Here is an 18,177-nt window from a genome sequence, read left to right as displayed (position 1 = left end):
TATTTTGTAACACATTCTGTATAAGAATATACACAAAAGTAAAACTGGTACATTTTGTATGGAAATCCCCATTTTGGATTGCACTGTTTCTGCCTTGGTATATACTCGTGATCAAAAAATAATCGGTGTGTTTAATAAACTACTTCATAAATTATTAATATATATTTCAGAATTTGGTGTTCAAAATTCAAGTTTGTCACAAAATAAACTGCTCAGAAGATGCATTTATTTTATACTCATCATGTCTTAAGCTTCATGTAGAGCAGCATTCTTTTATGTGGGAATACATAATCCAGTAGACTTTTGGTCATAAATCAATGATGCGGTATACTCAGAAACTAAAGACAATGAGGGTTTAATTGCATATCAGCACCCTAATGTCCTCTTATTACCTTGAAACCTTTTCAGTTGACCTTCTTCTATTATTTAATTCCATTACATAGTAGTAATTGCATTTATTGAAGCCAATATTTCTCATTATAGGAAATGCTGATCTTAGTGAATCTCAAATATAGGGAGGGAAGTGTTCTTTAATAAATAATTTAAAAACTTTTTACTACTTTTCCCAGTTCAGTACTGGTCCTATTACCTTTTTTTTATGTCCAGAGTATTTTATAAGAGATAACTAAATTATGGCATCAAAAACATTCTCTTTTTAAGGAATCTCACAAAGTATGCTACATAATCGCTTATTCTAAGTAGGTTAACTAGACTGGCTTTATCTCAAGTGGCTTACTGTATTATAAAGAAAAGTTTAGCATATTCAGTTTTACTGCTGAAACACCAAATAAGTTCTGACGATGAAATGATTAAAGTTGGGAATTTTTTTCTCTTGACAGCATCAACAAAGAGAGCATCGTGGATGTAGAAGGTGTTGTAAGAACAGTTAATCAGAAAATTGGAAGTTGTACACAGCAAGATGTTGAGTTACATGTTCAGAAGGTAACTCTTTTCAAAATATAAAAGTACATATAGAGATAGGTTTGAGTAGTTCTTACACCTTTCATATCAAATCTGTATGTTCTTAATAATTAGAGTTGATGTAAAATATTGAGATTTATAAGTTGATTACTAAATCAATTAGCTTTTGTTATATTGATGTAACAAATCGCCCAATTCTTAGTGACTTAAAACAAACATTTACTTACAATTCTGTGATGCACCCAGCTGAAATGGCTCATTCGCTCCATGTGGCATTGGCTAGGCTCACTGATATATATGGGGTATCTATTCCTGTGGCCTCCCCTCATCCAACAGGCTAGCCCAGACATATTTATATGGTATCAGAGGCAAGAGAGGGAAGCCCTAGTATATAAACACTTTTCAAGCTTCTGCTTGTGTCTTGTTTGCTGAATATGCCATTGGTCAAAATCAAATGGCAAAACAGATTTAAGAAGTGGAGAAATAGATTCCACCTCTTCATGGGAGGAGAGGCAACATCCTTGCACAGGAACATACATACAGGAGCAGGAGGAAGTATTGCAGCCATTTTTGCAGGCTACCATAGTCACATAGAGAAAAGTATAAAACACATCTGAAAAGTTTTATTCGCTAATAATAGCAAACCTATATTTCTTTGAATTTTCTTCTGAATATGTACTTTCAGAGGATGATTAATTATACTAATTCTTAATCATATATCTCATTATAATCATTACATTTGATATTTTTACAGCATAGAGAAATCAAGAGACAATACCATATTGGTCTTATATTCCAACAGTAACTTTTTTTTATAAGACTTATCCCTCATCTTTTATTCTCTCAGACATAGAAATTAGAAGTGCTCATTATGACTGACTTGAAATACTGTGAGTGAATTCACACATATTTGGAACTACTAAAATAACCCTAGCTGAAGACTGTGGCTCACATCTGTAATCCCAGCACTTTGGGAGGCTGAGGCAGGAAGATCGCTTGAGGCCAGAAGTTTAAGACCAGCCTGGGTAACAGAGTAAGAACCCGTCTCTAAAAAGAATTAAAAACAGTTAACCAGGCATGGTGGCATGTGCCTGTAGTCCCATCTATTCAGGAGGCTGAGGCAAGAGGATCACTTGAGCCCAGGAGTTTGAGGTTGTAGTAAGCTACGATCATGCCCCTGCACTCTACCTGAAGTGGAAGAGCAAGACTCTGTCTCAAAAAAAAAAGAAAATGTTGTATTTTTTTACTAACCTAATGACAGATTATCCCTTCTCTTTCTGTAAGTCTCATTTTGAACCAACCCCACCAGGAAATCTACAGCAGACTAACCAAAGGGTAAGAATAGAGATAAATGAATAAATCCATTTAGGCTGACCAAGAAAGGTAATCCCTCCCCCATATCTTTTACTTTAATAAAAAAAAAATTTCAATGACTACAGCACTGAATGTACTTTACTATCTTATTACCTAGTATACAGTACAACCTTAATAAATGTTAATAATAAATTTTAAGCCAAAGAAGCTTATAGACAAATTTTGCCTTTATAAGAATAATTATAAAGTACTTCACAAAGCATAAAGTATTATATTCGAAATAGAATCTTTCATAAGTAATGACTTTCCCTTATCATTTATTTATTTATTCAGCCAGGACTTACTGATTATATATACTTTATGCCAAGCACTATGTGAAGTTCTGGTAGTAGTCACAACCTAACAAAGGAGAAAATGAATTTCCACTAGGTATAAAAGTAGGAGGTGTAAGCTTCAGTTCTTCAATTTGGATTGGAGATCAAGTTTCTGTTAACTCATCAAAGGGAACCCCACCACTTGGGTATAGGGAGTGGTGACAAATATTTCTATTTTATTATGAGAAAAACTGGACTATCCTTCTACACTCTTTCTTGAAATACATGCTAAATGCAGTCTGCCACCTGGAAGAATATAATTCCCTTTCCTGAATAAATAAGATATATTTCCTTTTAGTGCTTTGGCAGGTTTTCCAGGCATAGTTAGGGATAACTAATACACTAACATATTTTTTAAGCCAAAAAACTCTAGTTCAGTCTTTATGACCTAATTGGTTTTTTTTTGTTTTTGTTTTTGTTTTTTTGAGACAGAGTCTCACTTTGTTGCCCAGGCTAGAGTGAGTGCCGTGGCGTCAGCCTAGCTCACAGCAACCTCAAACTCCTGGGCTCAGCAATTCTACTGCCTCAGCCTCCCGAGTAGCTGGGACTACAGGCATGCGCCACCATGTCTGGCTAATTTTTTGTATATATATATTTTTAGTTGGCCAATTAATTTCTTTCTATTTTTGGTAGAGACGGGGTCTCGCTCGGGCCGGTTTCGAACTCCTGACCTTGAGCAATCCACCCATCTCGGCCTCCCAAAGTGCTAGGATTACAGGCGTGAGCCACCGCGCCCGGCCTCCTAATTGTTTTTTACCACTAAAATGTGAAATTAGTGTGAGTGAATACTGAGGGAGTTTAATAACATAAAGGAACATCCTCTAGGGCAACTCCCAACCAGAAGAGCAGCAGGAAATGTAACATGTTTGATGAGAAAGGGCAATGAAGGGATCCTTGGGAAAAGAAAGAATGAGAAAAGTGTAGCAGAGCTCGACTGGTCCTAGTCATGGTACTGGCCAAATGCTGTTAACAAAAATAGCAAGTCATATGTTAATGGCCCCTTCACAAGAGTAAAGTGTTCTCACATTCATTACTCTATTTGATTCTTACAGTAGACCTCATTTTAATTGAAACTCTGAGATTGATTTGCCTAAAAACAGCTTTATATGACAAAGCTAGGCCTTAAACCCAGTGTCCTCCACTCTAGCCTTTACTTATTACATTGGTAGCCACCTTAAAGTTTAAAGAGTATTTGTATATGTGTTATCTTATTGGGTTGTTCCAGCAACCCATAGAAGTAGGCAAAAAATATTATCCTCATTTTTTAGGTGAAAAACGTATATCATCTTGTTTGATTTCAGCAAATAGTTTCAGTTAAAGATGTATGCAAATGTTGCTTCATTTTTAAGTCAAATGTAGATTGTTTTTTTTTTCAGCAAAAGATAAAAAGTTTTGTGTGCTTCTAGCTATTTTTGGCAATCTCTCACTTTCAGATTTATGTGATCAGTTTGGCTGAACCTCGCCTGCCCCTGCAGCTGGATGATGCCATCCGGCCTGAGGCAGAAGGAGAAGAGGTAAAAATTATACTTATGAAATATTATGCTTCCTCTATGTATTTAGTTTGTAAAACATTGAAAACCTGATGCCCTGCTTTTATCCTAAGGATATCTGTGAATTGATTTGAGCTCTATTTTTATTTAAATTTACAATTACATCAGCAGTTCTCAAACTTTGGTCTCAAGATCCCTTTTACATTCTTAAAAATAATTGCTTTTAAGCAATTTTTGTTTTTGTTGATATATCTATAAATATTTATAGAATTAGAAGTTAAACCAGGAAAATTTTTAAATACGAATTTATTACATTTATAAATATATGTTTACATATGCAATATTCTTATATAAATAATAAAAATAACAATAAATAATATATTTTATGAAAAATCACCATTTTCCAAAACAAAAAACAATTTAGTGTCAAGAGTGACATTGTATTATATAATTACATATCTTTGTAATGTCTGGCTTAGTAAATGACAACTATTAATAAATTCTCATATCGACTCTGCATTCATTCTATTGTGATAGTATATCTACCAGATAGCCTTTAGAAAACTCCTCAGTACACTCATGAAGAATAAGGGAGAAAAAGTATTAAAAAATATTATCATGAAAAAATAGGTTTGACTTCATGGACTCCTCAAAAGTCTCAGGGATCTTCATTGCTCCCCAGACCACATTCTGAGAACCACTACTCTGTGTCAGCTTTTGTCTGTTAATTCAACCTGGGGCTGGCAGGTTAAATCCAGGAATCAGTAAAGATATAGATGGTTAATTCTTCTGACATCCCAGTAATAAGGCATGGCTTTTGGAGGTGGAAGAGGGAAAGAAAGCAGTAACATCTGTTCATTCTTTCTCTTCTTTCCATCTCTTTATTTCTCTTGCCCTGCTTATTGTTTTTACCATTATTTTGGATCTCTAATTTGGGGGCATAATATTAACATATACCCATAATCACTTAAAGGTAAACATGATTTCTAAAAGTGTTTTTTGCATTCTTCAAAAAGTTTATGTGTTTTTTTGTCCTTTTTCTTAGGAAGGAAGAGCTACCGTTAACCAGGATACAAGATTAGACAACAGAGTCATTGATCTTAGGGTACGCGTCATTGATTTATTAAGTGATGTAATTATGCTGAAGTCAAGATGGGTGGGGATACCATACCTGTCTCAGGCTTATAAAGCTAATTGGCATTTGCCTATATGTAAGTATGATCATACAAGAAACAATTTACCTTTCTGACTAACTCTCCCCTAAAAAGAACTACAAGCAACAAGAACAGTTGATATTGTCGGGATATGGACTTGCTTTGTGTTTAAATGACAAATAAACTTGAAGCCAATAAATGGGCTTGCTTCCAGGTGATACCTGTTTTAGACAAGTTAGTCATCCAGTAGAAACATAGCTATTAACATCACTACAGAATTGTGAAAAAATTTATATGCACATTTGAGAACAACCAGGTGGAAATGAGTAATTAATTCCTCAATCCTTTGAATTTGATCTAAACGTAGAATTAATAATAATATAGAAGCAATTTGCCTTGGTGGTTTATACAATAATCTCATATGTCTTCTGTTTCTCTTTCTGGTTTGGTTGCAAGTGAAAGAGTGTTCAGTGGTTTCATTATTATGACATTGTAGCAAAACCAATGTCATCTTTCTTTCTTAATATTTTGACCACATCTTCCTCCTTTACTTAAATATTCTACCTAAAGCTCAAATTCTTTGTCACCTTAGGAGTTCTTTCCAACTCTATCTGCAGTCGTGTGTCTGCCCTTATCATATACTCATTTGTTACTCCTGATTATTTGCTTTTATCTGCCTTTACCTTTTACATTTTAATTTGTATAGGAAAAGTGAGCAGTAATCAAAAGTCCTCTTGATACTACCTAGAAACCTCAAGTTTTTCATATATGTTGGCCACAGCAGTTAGACATCATTCTATATTTGCCCATTCTGTTTGTTCACACAAGTTATTACTTGTTTGTGCCTCTAGAATTTGGCCTGAAGAGTTTTTGGTTTGGGGTTTGTTTGTTTTTTAATTTAAATTTATTGCCACCATTGAAAAATGGGAGTTTTCACATTAAAATATGAATAGCTTTTCTAAAACAGTTGGAGGAGAATCTGGCTCATGAGCTAGGATGTTATATGGGGCTAGGTGCCCTGCACCACTCAAGAGCATCATTCATTTGTTTCTTTCATATTATTTGTGTAGCCCAAGCAAGTGTTCACATTTTTTAACTGTTAATATGTCTTTACCTTTTGGTAACATTGTGTACATTAGTAACTTTAAATCTTTAAGTTCCTTAGTTTATGTCTAAACTACTATCTAATTTAACCTCAAACCAGCTCTTTTATTATAGTCTCTGAGCAAAGTCAAGAGTTGGAGAAGTTGAAAAGGCAAAATCGTTATTCTCCTTCTATAATATGAACATTCCAATATATAGCCTTATATTGGTTTTAGTGTAACCTAACTTTTCTCTCATATAATGCATTGGTTTTTGTATGAACTTTACAGGCAGGTGACCTAATTAAAAATACTCTATTTCCCAGCTCCCAAGAATGTTAAGGCAATTTTCATTCCTGGAAAAGTCTAAATTAAATATCTTTGTCTGGCACCCTTTTTATACACAGCATTCACCTATCTCATATTCTGGATTGCTGTAGCAAATTAGCTTCATTCTTAGAGAGCAGCAGGTTTTTAGGAGGGTTTCCTGGGGAACCTGTTAGGGGAATTCCATTCCGTTTAGATCAGAATTATTCTCTTTATGCCTCCTCACTCTTAGGTACAGGTGAAAGTTGTCAAAGTAATAGTTGTTTGGTCTTCCTCTGGGAATCATTCTTTAAGTACTTTTCCCAAAAAAAGCAAGGTAAAAAATTTTTTAAAAAAGAAGTACTTCTCTCACAAATGAACGTATTTAGTTGGTTCAAAACTACAGCCTATTTCTTTTTCTAACTGCCCCCCCACGCACACTAAAGCTCTTTAATCTACAAAATAGTATATATTGATTACCTTCAAAGAAACTCATCATTTTGAGGGGAGATAAGACTATTAGTGTGAGGTCATCTTAGTATAAGTCTGTTCTCTCTCGGGTTGAGCCTTTTTTTTTAGATAAGGTCTTACTCTGTTGCACACGCTGGATTGCAGTGGAGTGATCACAGCTCACTGCAACTTCCAACTCACAGGCTCAAGTGATCCTCCTGCCTCAGCCTCCTGAGTAGATGGGACTACAGGCATACGCCACCACACCCAGCTAATTTTAAAATTTTTTTGTAGAGACCATGTCTTACTATGTTGCCTAGACTGGTCTCATACCCCCAGCCTCAAGCAAGCCCTCCGCCTCCCAAAGTGCTGGGATTACAGGCATGAGCCACCATGTCTAGATGAACTGAGCCATTTTTGAAGGTGTATCATGTTAGTTCTTTTTTGCCACTCTGGTTGACATGGGAATAAGGGAATTCCAAGGGAATAAGGCAACCTAGGATTCACAGGCAACCTAACCCTTAAGAGACCCAATGGCTAAAGTTCCCTTCCTTTACCAGTATACCACATTACCCTCTGTGCTACCTCTGAGACCACACTAACAAAATAGCCCATACTGTGTACTTCCATAACATATTCCTTTCTTTATGTTCAGGTATGTTTTGGAGTAAGGGGGTTAAGAAACTAGATATCTGAACATATGTACGACATTGCTCAGTAATGAACTCTACATTGACCCTGTGGGTTAATGAATGGACAGTACTGCTGTTATGGTTGTGTTTTCTTCTTATAAATTATGTATTTCTTTTGCTTTGCAATTGGTCATCTTTGTCTTTATCCATCCTTTCCTCCACCATTCTTTTCTCTTAGACAGACTATTTACCCCTTACATCAAGGCAGGTACATGAGGTGATTCTCCATCTACATCACAACATACTACATACATACTATTCCTGATGAGCTTAGAGTAGCCTCACAACACTCCATGCAGCCTCCACTAATTGATTAAAAACAGCCTAATTGCCATCTCTCTCAGAAAGTGTCTAATAACACAGCCATAAAATCCAGAAACAACTGAAGAACAATTGGATAATTTATAATTAAGTGCCTATCTTCTAACTGATTGCCTAGCTCATTACTTTCAATAAATTTTTTCCAAACTAAAAATCAAAATCTACACTCCTGAAATAATTTTTGTGCTCTTACAGTATGAGAGATTATCTTGGCAGTATAGCTTTGATGCCAATATATTAAAATTTATATGACATTTCAGTGGCTTTGTAGTGTTTTTCCCAGTATAGTACCCTTACCACTGGAGGTACACAGTGATTTCTAGGTGTTACACAGGTGAGCATTTTTAAATTTTGTTAAAATTTTTATTCTCATTCTACACGTTTTATTTTAATAGCATGTAATGTAACCAGCAAATAAAATCCGTGTTTTCATGGATATTATTGCTTAGGATGAGCCAAGTTTTAAAATGTGATTTAAAGAAAAGTAGTAAATAATACTAAAAGTGGTACCCTGTATAACAGAAATTATAATAGAAGGCAGAAGACAAGTTTAAGAAATGCCGGCTTGTGTCAGCAGTGGATAGAATATTGGGGACTTGGGTCTACCATGAAAATGACAGGTGTATGATCACCACAGCTATAGGAGTTCTATGAAAGTAGATCTGGATAGTCTGAAATAGTCAAAGGGAGGTGATCTCAGGGATGTTATTACTGTTGCCTCAGCACCAACACTTCAATCAGAAAAATTTTTTAGGCATGCTGAGCACTACTATGTTTATCACAGGGTCCATCCATACCACATACATACTTGATCAGCCAACGTTAGAATACGTTTGGAATGTCCTTGGCAGAGTTAATCTGAACACTGCTGAAATCCCCTCATGACGGTAATATGGTAGAAACTGCAGACAATTCAGATTCTTTCTCACAAAGATTACTTTTGCTTGATTAGAAATTCCACATCAACCTGATTTTTTAAATAATAGTTCCTTTTAGAATTCAATCCAATTATCATTTTAGAAATGCCAATATTATTTTAGAAATGCCTTTGTACCCCCTTTTCTACTGTCTCTCTTGATCCTTTTCCAGCTTCACAATAGCATCTTTATAACCTGAGTTTATAAGCCGTAAGTGACCCTCTAATAGAATATATTTTACTGTAGTGAAATACAACTCTGTATGTGTGTCAGTAACTTGAAGTAGGTTTTTGAAAGCAGAAGATTATGCGATTTGTTTTGATTGGATGAACTGAATGTTTCACTAAACTTCATAATATAAAAAGCCACAAGTCTTTCTCTCTGGTTTAACTGTAGACATCTTAAAAATGAATAAGTAGGCCGGGCGCTGTGGCTCACGCCTGTAATCCTAGCTCTTGGGAGGCCGAGGCGGGCGGATTGCTCAAGGTCAGGAGTTCAAAACCAGCCTGAGCAAGAGCGAGACCCCGTCTCTACTATAAATAGAAAGAAATTAATTGGCCAACTGATATATATATATATATAAAATTAGCCGGGCATGGTGGCGCATGCCTGTAGTCCCAGCTACCCGGGAGGCTGAGGCAGAAGGATCGCTCGAGCCCAGGAGTTTGAGGTTGCTGTGAGCTAGGCTGACGCCACGGCACTCACTCTAGCCTGGGCAACAAAGCGAGACTCTGTCTCAAAAAAAAAAAAAAAAAAAAAAAATGAATAAGTAAACAAATTACAAAGATCTTTTAACTTATCTTCATTGTTTTACGAGAAATTGATTTGTATCTTTGTGAATTATAAAATAATGTTACTTAAATATGACCCAGTTTACATGAATTTTTTCAGCCCTGATCTGCTGAAATTCAGGGTTATTTAAATAGCATTCTTCACAGTGAAAGAAACATAGAATAGCCATCCCATCATGTTTTCATAGGGTGCTACTGTTTTACTAAACACTCATCTAGCCATAGGATAACTGTTTTTTTAATGTAATAAGACCTAAAGGTAAGGTAAGGTCTTGCTTATTTTGACTAGGGAAATGGACAAAAATTAGTATAAAGCAGAGATATTACCTCTAGAGCTTTCTAGTCACCATCAGCTTTCTGGTGACCAGAAAGTTCATTTAATGACCAGAAAGTATTTAAGTCATTAAATATGAAATGTTCAATTTCTTACCAGAAGTTTAGTTTATTATATCTGAAACAAGAAGCAGTACAATTAATCAAAGTAGGGACCTAAACTATCAACACAGTTTTGCCATCTTCACAGTAGCTTGTTTATGCCAGCGGCAAAGAAGGCTGGAGAGTGAGTGGTGATGAAATCGCAAAAGGCGTTTTCCACAGCTTGTTGAGAGTTGAATATTTTTCCTTGCAAGAAGTGGTCCAAAGCCTGGAAGAAGTGGTAGTCAGTTGGTGCAAAGTCTAGTGAACATAGTGAATGACAGAGTTTCCAAGTCCAGCCTCTGTAGTTGGAGCAGCATTGTTTTGTTTGACAGGTGGTTGAGTGTTGTCTTACAAGAGGATTAGCCTGTCTCTCTAGACCAATCTCAGCTGCTTCATCATAAGGATCCTCATCATTTCATCCGATTGGTTGCAGTAGACGTCTGCTGTAATCAGTTGACTAGGTTTCATGAAGCTATAATGGATAATATAATCGCTGGACTGCCCAACAGACACCATTAGCTTTTTTGGATGAATATTCGGTTTTGGACTATGTTTTGACACTTCATCTTTGTCCAACTGTTGTGCCAAATGCTTGTGATTGTCAGAATCCATTTTTCGTCACAGGTAACAATGTGGTGTAGAAATGGTTAGCAAAAAAGGGCAAGCTTTCAGACGATTTCTCTTCTGACATTCATTTAATTCATGCAGTATCCAGATACCTAGCTTCTTTACCTTGCTGATTTGTTTTAAATGGTCCAATATTGTTGGAATAGTAACTTCATTTCTTGCTGCTAATTTACATGTAGGTTGAGATAGATTCGCTTCCACTACAGCTTCAGCTCATCATTATCCACCTTAGTCTCAGGTCGCTGATGTGGTTTATTTTCAAGAGTAAAATCATCAGAACAGAACTTCTCGAACTGTACTGTGCATTCATTAGCCATATCCTTCCCAAACACTTGGTATTTCGAGCTAAATACCAAAATTGATATTTCGAACCAATACACTGCATTGATTCCAGGATGAAACTCATATTCGAAAATAACACGAATTTTTTACTTATCCATGGCTTCCCAAAAATTGCTCCAAAAAAAATTTGAAAGATAATCACAAACCAAACCATGTGTTTGAAAGAATGAGGATGTCCCATCACAATAAAAATGAAAGAAGTGTCAAAGTGAAATGTCTGAGATATCAACTGCTAAACTTAGTACTTAAATCAGATATTTCATACTTAATAACCTAATAAAATAGGAGAACCAGAGAAATAGGAAGGAAAGGGAGAGAAAGTAGAAAGAAAAGGTGACCATAGTGGACAGTTAAAATACTGCTATTAATTGCATTCTGGCACTGATTTCCATTCTGGGAAATTGGTATCATGGGATGCCTATTTTATTGTTTTTTCCCCTTAATTTCTTAATATAATTGTAGCAAACACATGACTATCTGCAATTAATGTAGTATTGTAATGATTAAGATAAAAGTACATGGTGGCTTTATTCATTTGTTATCAAATGTTAAAATATTACTTTCTTTAAGGGAGCATTATGTGCTGAACAAACATTAATACATCTCACTTAATGGCTGCCTTTAAAAAAACAAAAAAATGCTAAGAATTCAGAAGAAATGTGTTTCTTTATTAAGAAATATTTTTCTTTTGTGGAATTCCTACAGATTAAAACATCTCAATAAGCATTTCTTGTGAAAATAGCTTTATGTGATCATATATAGTCATTACATTTCAGCATGCCTTTCTGCCTTGTATTATATGATGTTGATTCATGTGCTTTTGTCTTCTCCCCAACTATTTAGGATTTTAAAATGTTGAGAGCAAGAATAATTATATTCACTTTAAGGTTTTCACAGTTCCTAGCACACACAGTGAAAGCTCAGGAAATGTGAGTGCTTAGTAATTAAATGTGTTGATTTAATTAGGTTTTATTATTGTTTTATAGACATCAACTAGTCAAGCAGTCTTCCGTCTCCAGTCTGGCATCTGCCATCTCTTCCGAGAAACTTTAATTAACAAAGGTTTTGTGGAAATCCAAACTCCTAAAATTATTTCAGGTATGCTTCAAAATGTTTTCCTTAATTTTAAAAAATAAATTTACTTTCCCCAAAGTTGCTTAAATTAATTTTTTTAAATCTGAGAATCCCATGTGTGCTTTAAGGTTTATTGCCATTAGACTGCTTATTTTGAAGACCATGCTGTGTAACAACAGTCACATATCACCAGCATCAGTAATACTACATCTTCTTATTCCGGGAATCATTTTGTGATAATGATTATAAAATGAAGCAATAACACATGAAGCAAGATTCTTGCTATGTAAATTAAATCAGGAAGCACTTTCATTATATAGGTTTCTTTTGAAATTGGTATTGCAATTTTCTTTTGTACAAACTGCATTATAAAATCACTAAATACTACTGATGGGAAAAATCTCATTAATACTCCATCATTTTTGTTTTCTGTTTTTCTTTTTGAGACAGGGTCACATTTTGTTGCCTGGGCATGAGGGCAATATGGTGATCATAGCTTGCTGCAACCTCAAACTCCACTCCTGGGCTCAGGTGATCTTCCTGCCTCAACCTCCCAACTAGCTGGGAGTATATAGGTGCCCACTGTGATGCCCAGCTAATTTTTCTATTTTCTGTAGAGACAGGGTCTCACTAGTCTCAAACTGCTGACCTCAAGCGATTCTCTGCCTTGGCCTCCCAGAGTGCTGGGATTACAGGTGTGAGCCACTGTGCCCAGCCAAATCCTCATTCTTATATGAGAATCTTGTCTTTATCATTTTGCCCTTTCAGAGTTGTTTAAGTAACACTAAAAAGTGTATTATGAATAGCATTTAGTTAAAAAAAATGGAACATCATATTCTTAATAATTATAAAAAGATTAAGAATTTCTTTTTTTTTTTAAATTTTACAACTCCAAAGTAGCTTTAATAGATTTGAAATTGGTGCAGAAAGACAGAATGTATATCCAAAGAAGTGAAATAAAGGTATATCCAAAGAAGTAAATCTGGCTTAAATATAAACTATTTAGGATCACATATGAGAGGACATGTGTAGACTATAATTTAGCTGCAGTTTTTGATTTTCCTGTTTTTCTTTCTTTAGAATGAACTACTGTTGTTAACTGAAAGTTTACATCGATAAGCTTACAATTGATTATAATTTATAAATGGTTACATTTCAGCTGCCAGTGAAGGAGGAGCCAACGTATTTACTGTGTCATATTTTAAAAATAATGCATATCTGGCTCAGTCCCCACAACTGTATAAGCAGATGTGTATTTGTGCTGATTTTGAGAAGGTTTTCTGTATTGGACCAGGTAAGATTTTGGCAGTTATGTTTTTTTCCAATTTCATTAATTGTACAGTAGTTATGGCTTTAGAAACACATTTTACATTTATAATGTACAGGTATTTTGAAAGGTTAAATTCTTTTGTCTACTGAGCACTCAAACACTAGACTTTTAAGTAGAAATGACAGTGTGTTTGGATAGGCATTTTCTGAAAAAAAATAGTATGCTCAATAGTTCTTTAAACAGTTAAGCATCATTCATATTAATAGAATCATAAGTATTAAGTATTCCTAACAGAAGAGAGAGAATGCTGAAGAAGATTATCTTGGGCATATCTCATTTTAAAAATGTGTATCTGGAAAATATACAACATTTGAAATTACCTAAGTATATTATTTCTATACCAAGTGCAATTAGAACAGAATTAGCTCCCATTTGGACTATCCTTTCAATTTTCCATCAACACTAAAGAACAGTTAGTTGCAGTCTTTGAAATAATATATTTTGTCATCCTTTATAACTCTTTACTATTGTACATTTACAATATACCTCTGTCTGCTTTGCTACCAATTTTCTTCCAGAGCTGTTCTGTTTCACTGTTATTGTTTGTACTGTCCTTACCATTGGGGATATGGTAAAGTCCATTAGAAATTACTAATAAGTGTCTTATATTTAATGAATTATATTAATGTGGTTTTAAAGGTATATTGGCTAAAAGTCAAGTGCAAGCACATAATCACATGTCAGATTCTTTTATGAAGCTAATTATAAGCAAAAAGCCAGTTTTACTTCATTCCTTAAAACTTAACCAAGTTATTTTATATGTTTTTTGATAACCTAAGAAAATTAAATACTTGCTAAATAGTGAAACTGGCAAGATCATTGAGTCTTAATTTTCTGAATTTATTAATCAGTTATTTGTTGAACACCTGCTACATATATAGCCTTGAGCTAGGTATCATGTATGTAAAAGAAGACTCAGTACTTCTAAAATGTTAATGTGCACACAAATCACCTGGGGATCTGTTAAAATGTAGATTCTGATGAATAGATCTGGGGTGAGGCCTGAGATTCTGCAGTTCTCACAAGCTCTCAGGTACTATAAGTGTAAAAAGAGGGATAAAATGGAGTTGATTAGAGTCATCATAAAAGAAAATTCAAACTGAAATGTGCTTTAAGGACAGAGTAGTATATATAGACAACAAAAATGCATTCTAGGCAGAGGAAGCAGGGTAAGTAAAGAGCATGGACTACAGGAGAAAACAAAAATAAGATCAGTTAGTATTAAGAGGAAATAGGAAATATAGGTTAGAATTGTAAAAATATAAAGGTTTTAGACTTTTTGTCATTTTATGTCTTACTATAGTAGTCATTTGGGAACCATTGTAAGTTACTGAGCAAAAATGTGTTATAGGAATATTAATCTGGCAGTGATGTGAAAGATGAGCTGAGCTAGAGTCAAGAAAGACTGGAAAGGAAGAAAATGCATTAAGGATATTAAGAGCTGGACTGAGGTAATAGCAAGAACATGTATAACGTTGCTTCATTTGTACAGAGCTTTGTTTAGCTTGAGTCAGGGTTTAATAAAACTGAGAACTCTCTATATTAGTCATAATGGAATCTATTTTTAATTATTGAGAAGGTATGTCAGGATCTTGCATTCCCTCAGGGTTCTCATGAGCCTTATTTATTTATTTACATTTGCTACAGCTTTTACTACATGACCTGTAGGAGTTTGTAATGAATTTACTGTCCAAGAGAATGCTGAAACAGATGGCTTATCAAAGGTCTTCCTAGCCCTGTAATGATATAAAAATAATACTATTGGAGTACTACTAAATGGAATTTTGTATTTAAATCCCCATTTATCCAAAATTTAAATACTATTTCCAGTTTGTTTCTTTTATTAACTTCATAGTATTCAGAGCTGAAGACTCTAATACCCACAGACATCTAACGGAATTTGTTGGTTTGGATATTGAAATGGCTTTTAATTACCATTACCATGAAGTCGTAGAAGAAATTGCTGACACTTTGGTACAGATATTCAAAGGACTTCAAGAAAGGTAAAAAATATTTTATATCCCTGGATGGGATATAAAATCAGTTTGGATTCTTTAAAAAAAAAATGCTTTCATTGAAACATGCGAGCTAAGTTTCTGTTGGGCATTTATATATATAAATATATATAGATGCAGATTTCATTAGTTAGAAAAATCTACATTCAAAGTAGTGCATCTGGATCCAAGTCAGAGGGCCTCCACTAGTTAGCCTCTTTTTGGTGATAAGTTACCAGATTGTGAACAGCTCAATTATGTTTGTTTTTTCCTTTATACTGACATTCTGAATGTCTGAAGAAATAGAGCATGTGTTACTTTTATAGCAGTTTATTTTCCGGGCAGTAGTATGAGGTAGTGGTTAATAACTTTGATTCAGCCACATCCAGATAGCCTAAGTTCAAATCCCAATTCCACTGCTTATCTTTGTGGGCAGGTTATTTAACTCTGTGCCTCAGTTTCCTCAACTTTTAAGTTGAAATAGTATTATTACTCACCTCAAAGGTAAAAAATCCCTGCAGTCTACTCATTTCTAATCTTTACTGAATCTGTAATTGAAATTCCTGTAACAAGATTAGTAAGATAGCTTCTTCACCTAAGTCAGCTGTTCTCAGTAAATTAGTGGGTTGAGGTCAGGGATTTTACTAAACACCCATCTAAACTATAGGATAACTATTTAGGATAGCTATCCTAAATAGGATAACTATTTTTTTAATGTAACAAGCAAGACCTAAAAATAAGATCTTGCTTATTTTGACCAAAGAAATGGACAAAAGTTATCTAAAGCCAAGATAATTACCTCTGGAGGTTTCTGATCACCATTAGAACTGATTGAGGCTGAATCTGTGTCAAAGAAGATTAATTTATAAATCAGATTGTATTTACATTGAGTGCTCAGTAAAGATTAGAAACTGGTGAACTGAAAGGACTTTATCTATTTGGGTCTGGTGAATCAACAACATTTATAGAAATAGTAGACTTATACTAGATGTTCAAAAATTGAATTATCCACTTTAGGGGTCTTTCCCCCCCCCCTTTCTCTGTACTTATGACTATATTTGAAGTATTAGGTAGGGTATGATAAACTTTAGCATTTTAATACTGATGAAGGACCATATTTAAATTTTTTATTTTAAGACCGCTGGTTTAACTATTCATTGTTGGTATGTTTCATTGATATTTTAAATGAGTTCAAAAATACAACTTTTATTTATTCGAGTGCAAGGCTAATAAGTAAATTTAAGAATATAGGAATTAATCACTGATCCTATGTAAAATATTGTAGCATAAGCACCAGTATTTTCCAGGCATTCTTTTCATTGCTTTGTGCCTTTGATGACTAGTTAATTGCATGTTGCCTTTTTTTTTTTAACCTTTGTCCTCTGAAACATTAGATACAGTTTATTTTAAGCACCTTTCATTCAAATAGTTCATGGAACAACTACTAATGTTTCTTTATAAAACTAAATATACTTTGGGACTATGATGAAGGAACATAGCTTTTCTCATTTTCTTTTCACATTTATAATTCAATAAAGTTTTTGAAACCCACTTATTTTAGATATTGATAGCGTCTCTATTTAATATTGGAGTTTGAAATTTCTACTTTGATTTTTGTAGCAACAGATCAGCATGAATTCAGGCCCCTTGGGATTAATCAAATTTTTCCTTACAAATCAGAGTCAGACACCATTACTTGCCGAACTTTTTCAGTAGACCTAAGGTAGCAATTTGAAAGTAAAAGCTTGCTTTCTATATTATAGAATGTAAGTCAGTTAGGAATTTTAAGTTTCTGTGATCTGTGTCGCTTGTTATTGAGTTACCTGGCTTATGTCATGTTCCTCTCGTGTTTATCATTAGTATTTATTTCTCACAGGGGCTGGGTGTTCGGAGGTCACTTGTTGAGTACAGTGTGCATTGCTTCAGTGATGGATGCACTGAAGGCCCTGATTCACTACAATGCAGTATATCAATGTGGCAAAATTGTACTTGTATTCCATAAATACGTACAAATAAAAAATGGGAAAAAGTATTTCTCATAGAAGAATTATATACAAGTGAATTTTAAAATGATAGTCATATTTTTGTACTATCATTGATAGACATGAATGGGAATTGATATCCAAAGCAAGGCTATTTAAAAATCATTTATTGGAGAAAAATTAATTATTGGGGTTTTCTTAACCCTTCTTATACCAAGATTTGAATAAATCAATGGCTAAGCTTTATTGTTCCCATGAAAGTCTTTAAGACCAATCAAGAAGTGATATACTTGGGAGGCTGAGGCAGAAGTATCACTTGAGCCTAGGAGTTTGAGGTTGTAGTGAGCAAAGATGATGCCACTGTACTCTACCCAGGGTGACAGAGAGAGACCCTGTCTCCAAAGAAAAAAAGAAGTGATAGTGTTTTAATTTCTAGATAGAGAATTCTATATATAGAATATAAACATACTTTTTAAAAGTCTATTAATTATGGAAAATTTCAAAAACATACAAAAGTATGGACACTACCCTAATGAGCCACCATGTACTCATCACCCAGTTTCAGTTTCAACCATTGCCAACCCATGGCCCTTTCCTTT

General features: G+C 34.5%; 1 protein-coding gene across 1 annotated transcript in view; it reads left to right on the top strand.

Moving 5' to 3' along the window:
- DARS1 (aspartyl-tRNA synthetase 1) overlaps window positions 1-18,177 on the top strand; it is an 85,749-nt gene that overhangs the window by 44,253 nt on the left and 23,319 nt on the right. Inside the window, exons 5-10 of the mRNA XM_012740094.3 lie at window positions 840-942; window positions 4,043-4,123; window positions 5,145-5,204; window positions 12,185-12,296; window positions 13,432-13,566; window positions 15,458-15,605. Coding sequence (XP_012595548.2) covers window positions 840-942; window positions 4,043-4,123; window positions 5,145-5,204; window positions 12,185-12,296; window positions 13,432-13,566; window positions 15,458-15,605 — 639 coding nt within the window. The remainder of the gene's footprint in view (window positions 1-839; window positions 943-4,042; window positions 4,124-5,144; window positions 5,205-12,184; window positions 12,297-13,431; window positions 13,567-15,457; window positions 15,606-18,177) is intronic.

Source organism: Microcebus murinus, chromosome 8 (assembly GCF_040939455.1).
Source record: "Microcebus murinus isolate Inina chromosome 8, M.murinus_Inina_mat1.0, whole genome shotgun sequence".
Taxonomy (NCBI): Eukaryota; Metazoa; Chordata; class Mammalia; order Primates; family Cheirogaleidae; genus Microcebus; species Microcebus murinus.
This window is presented reverse-complemented; position numbering and strand designations above follow the sequence as displayed.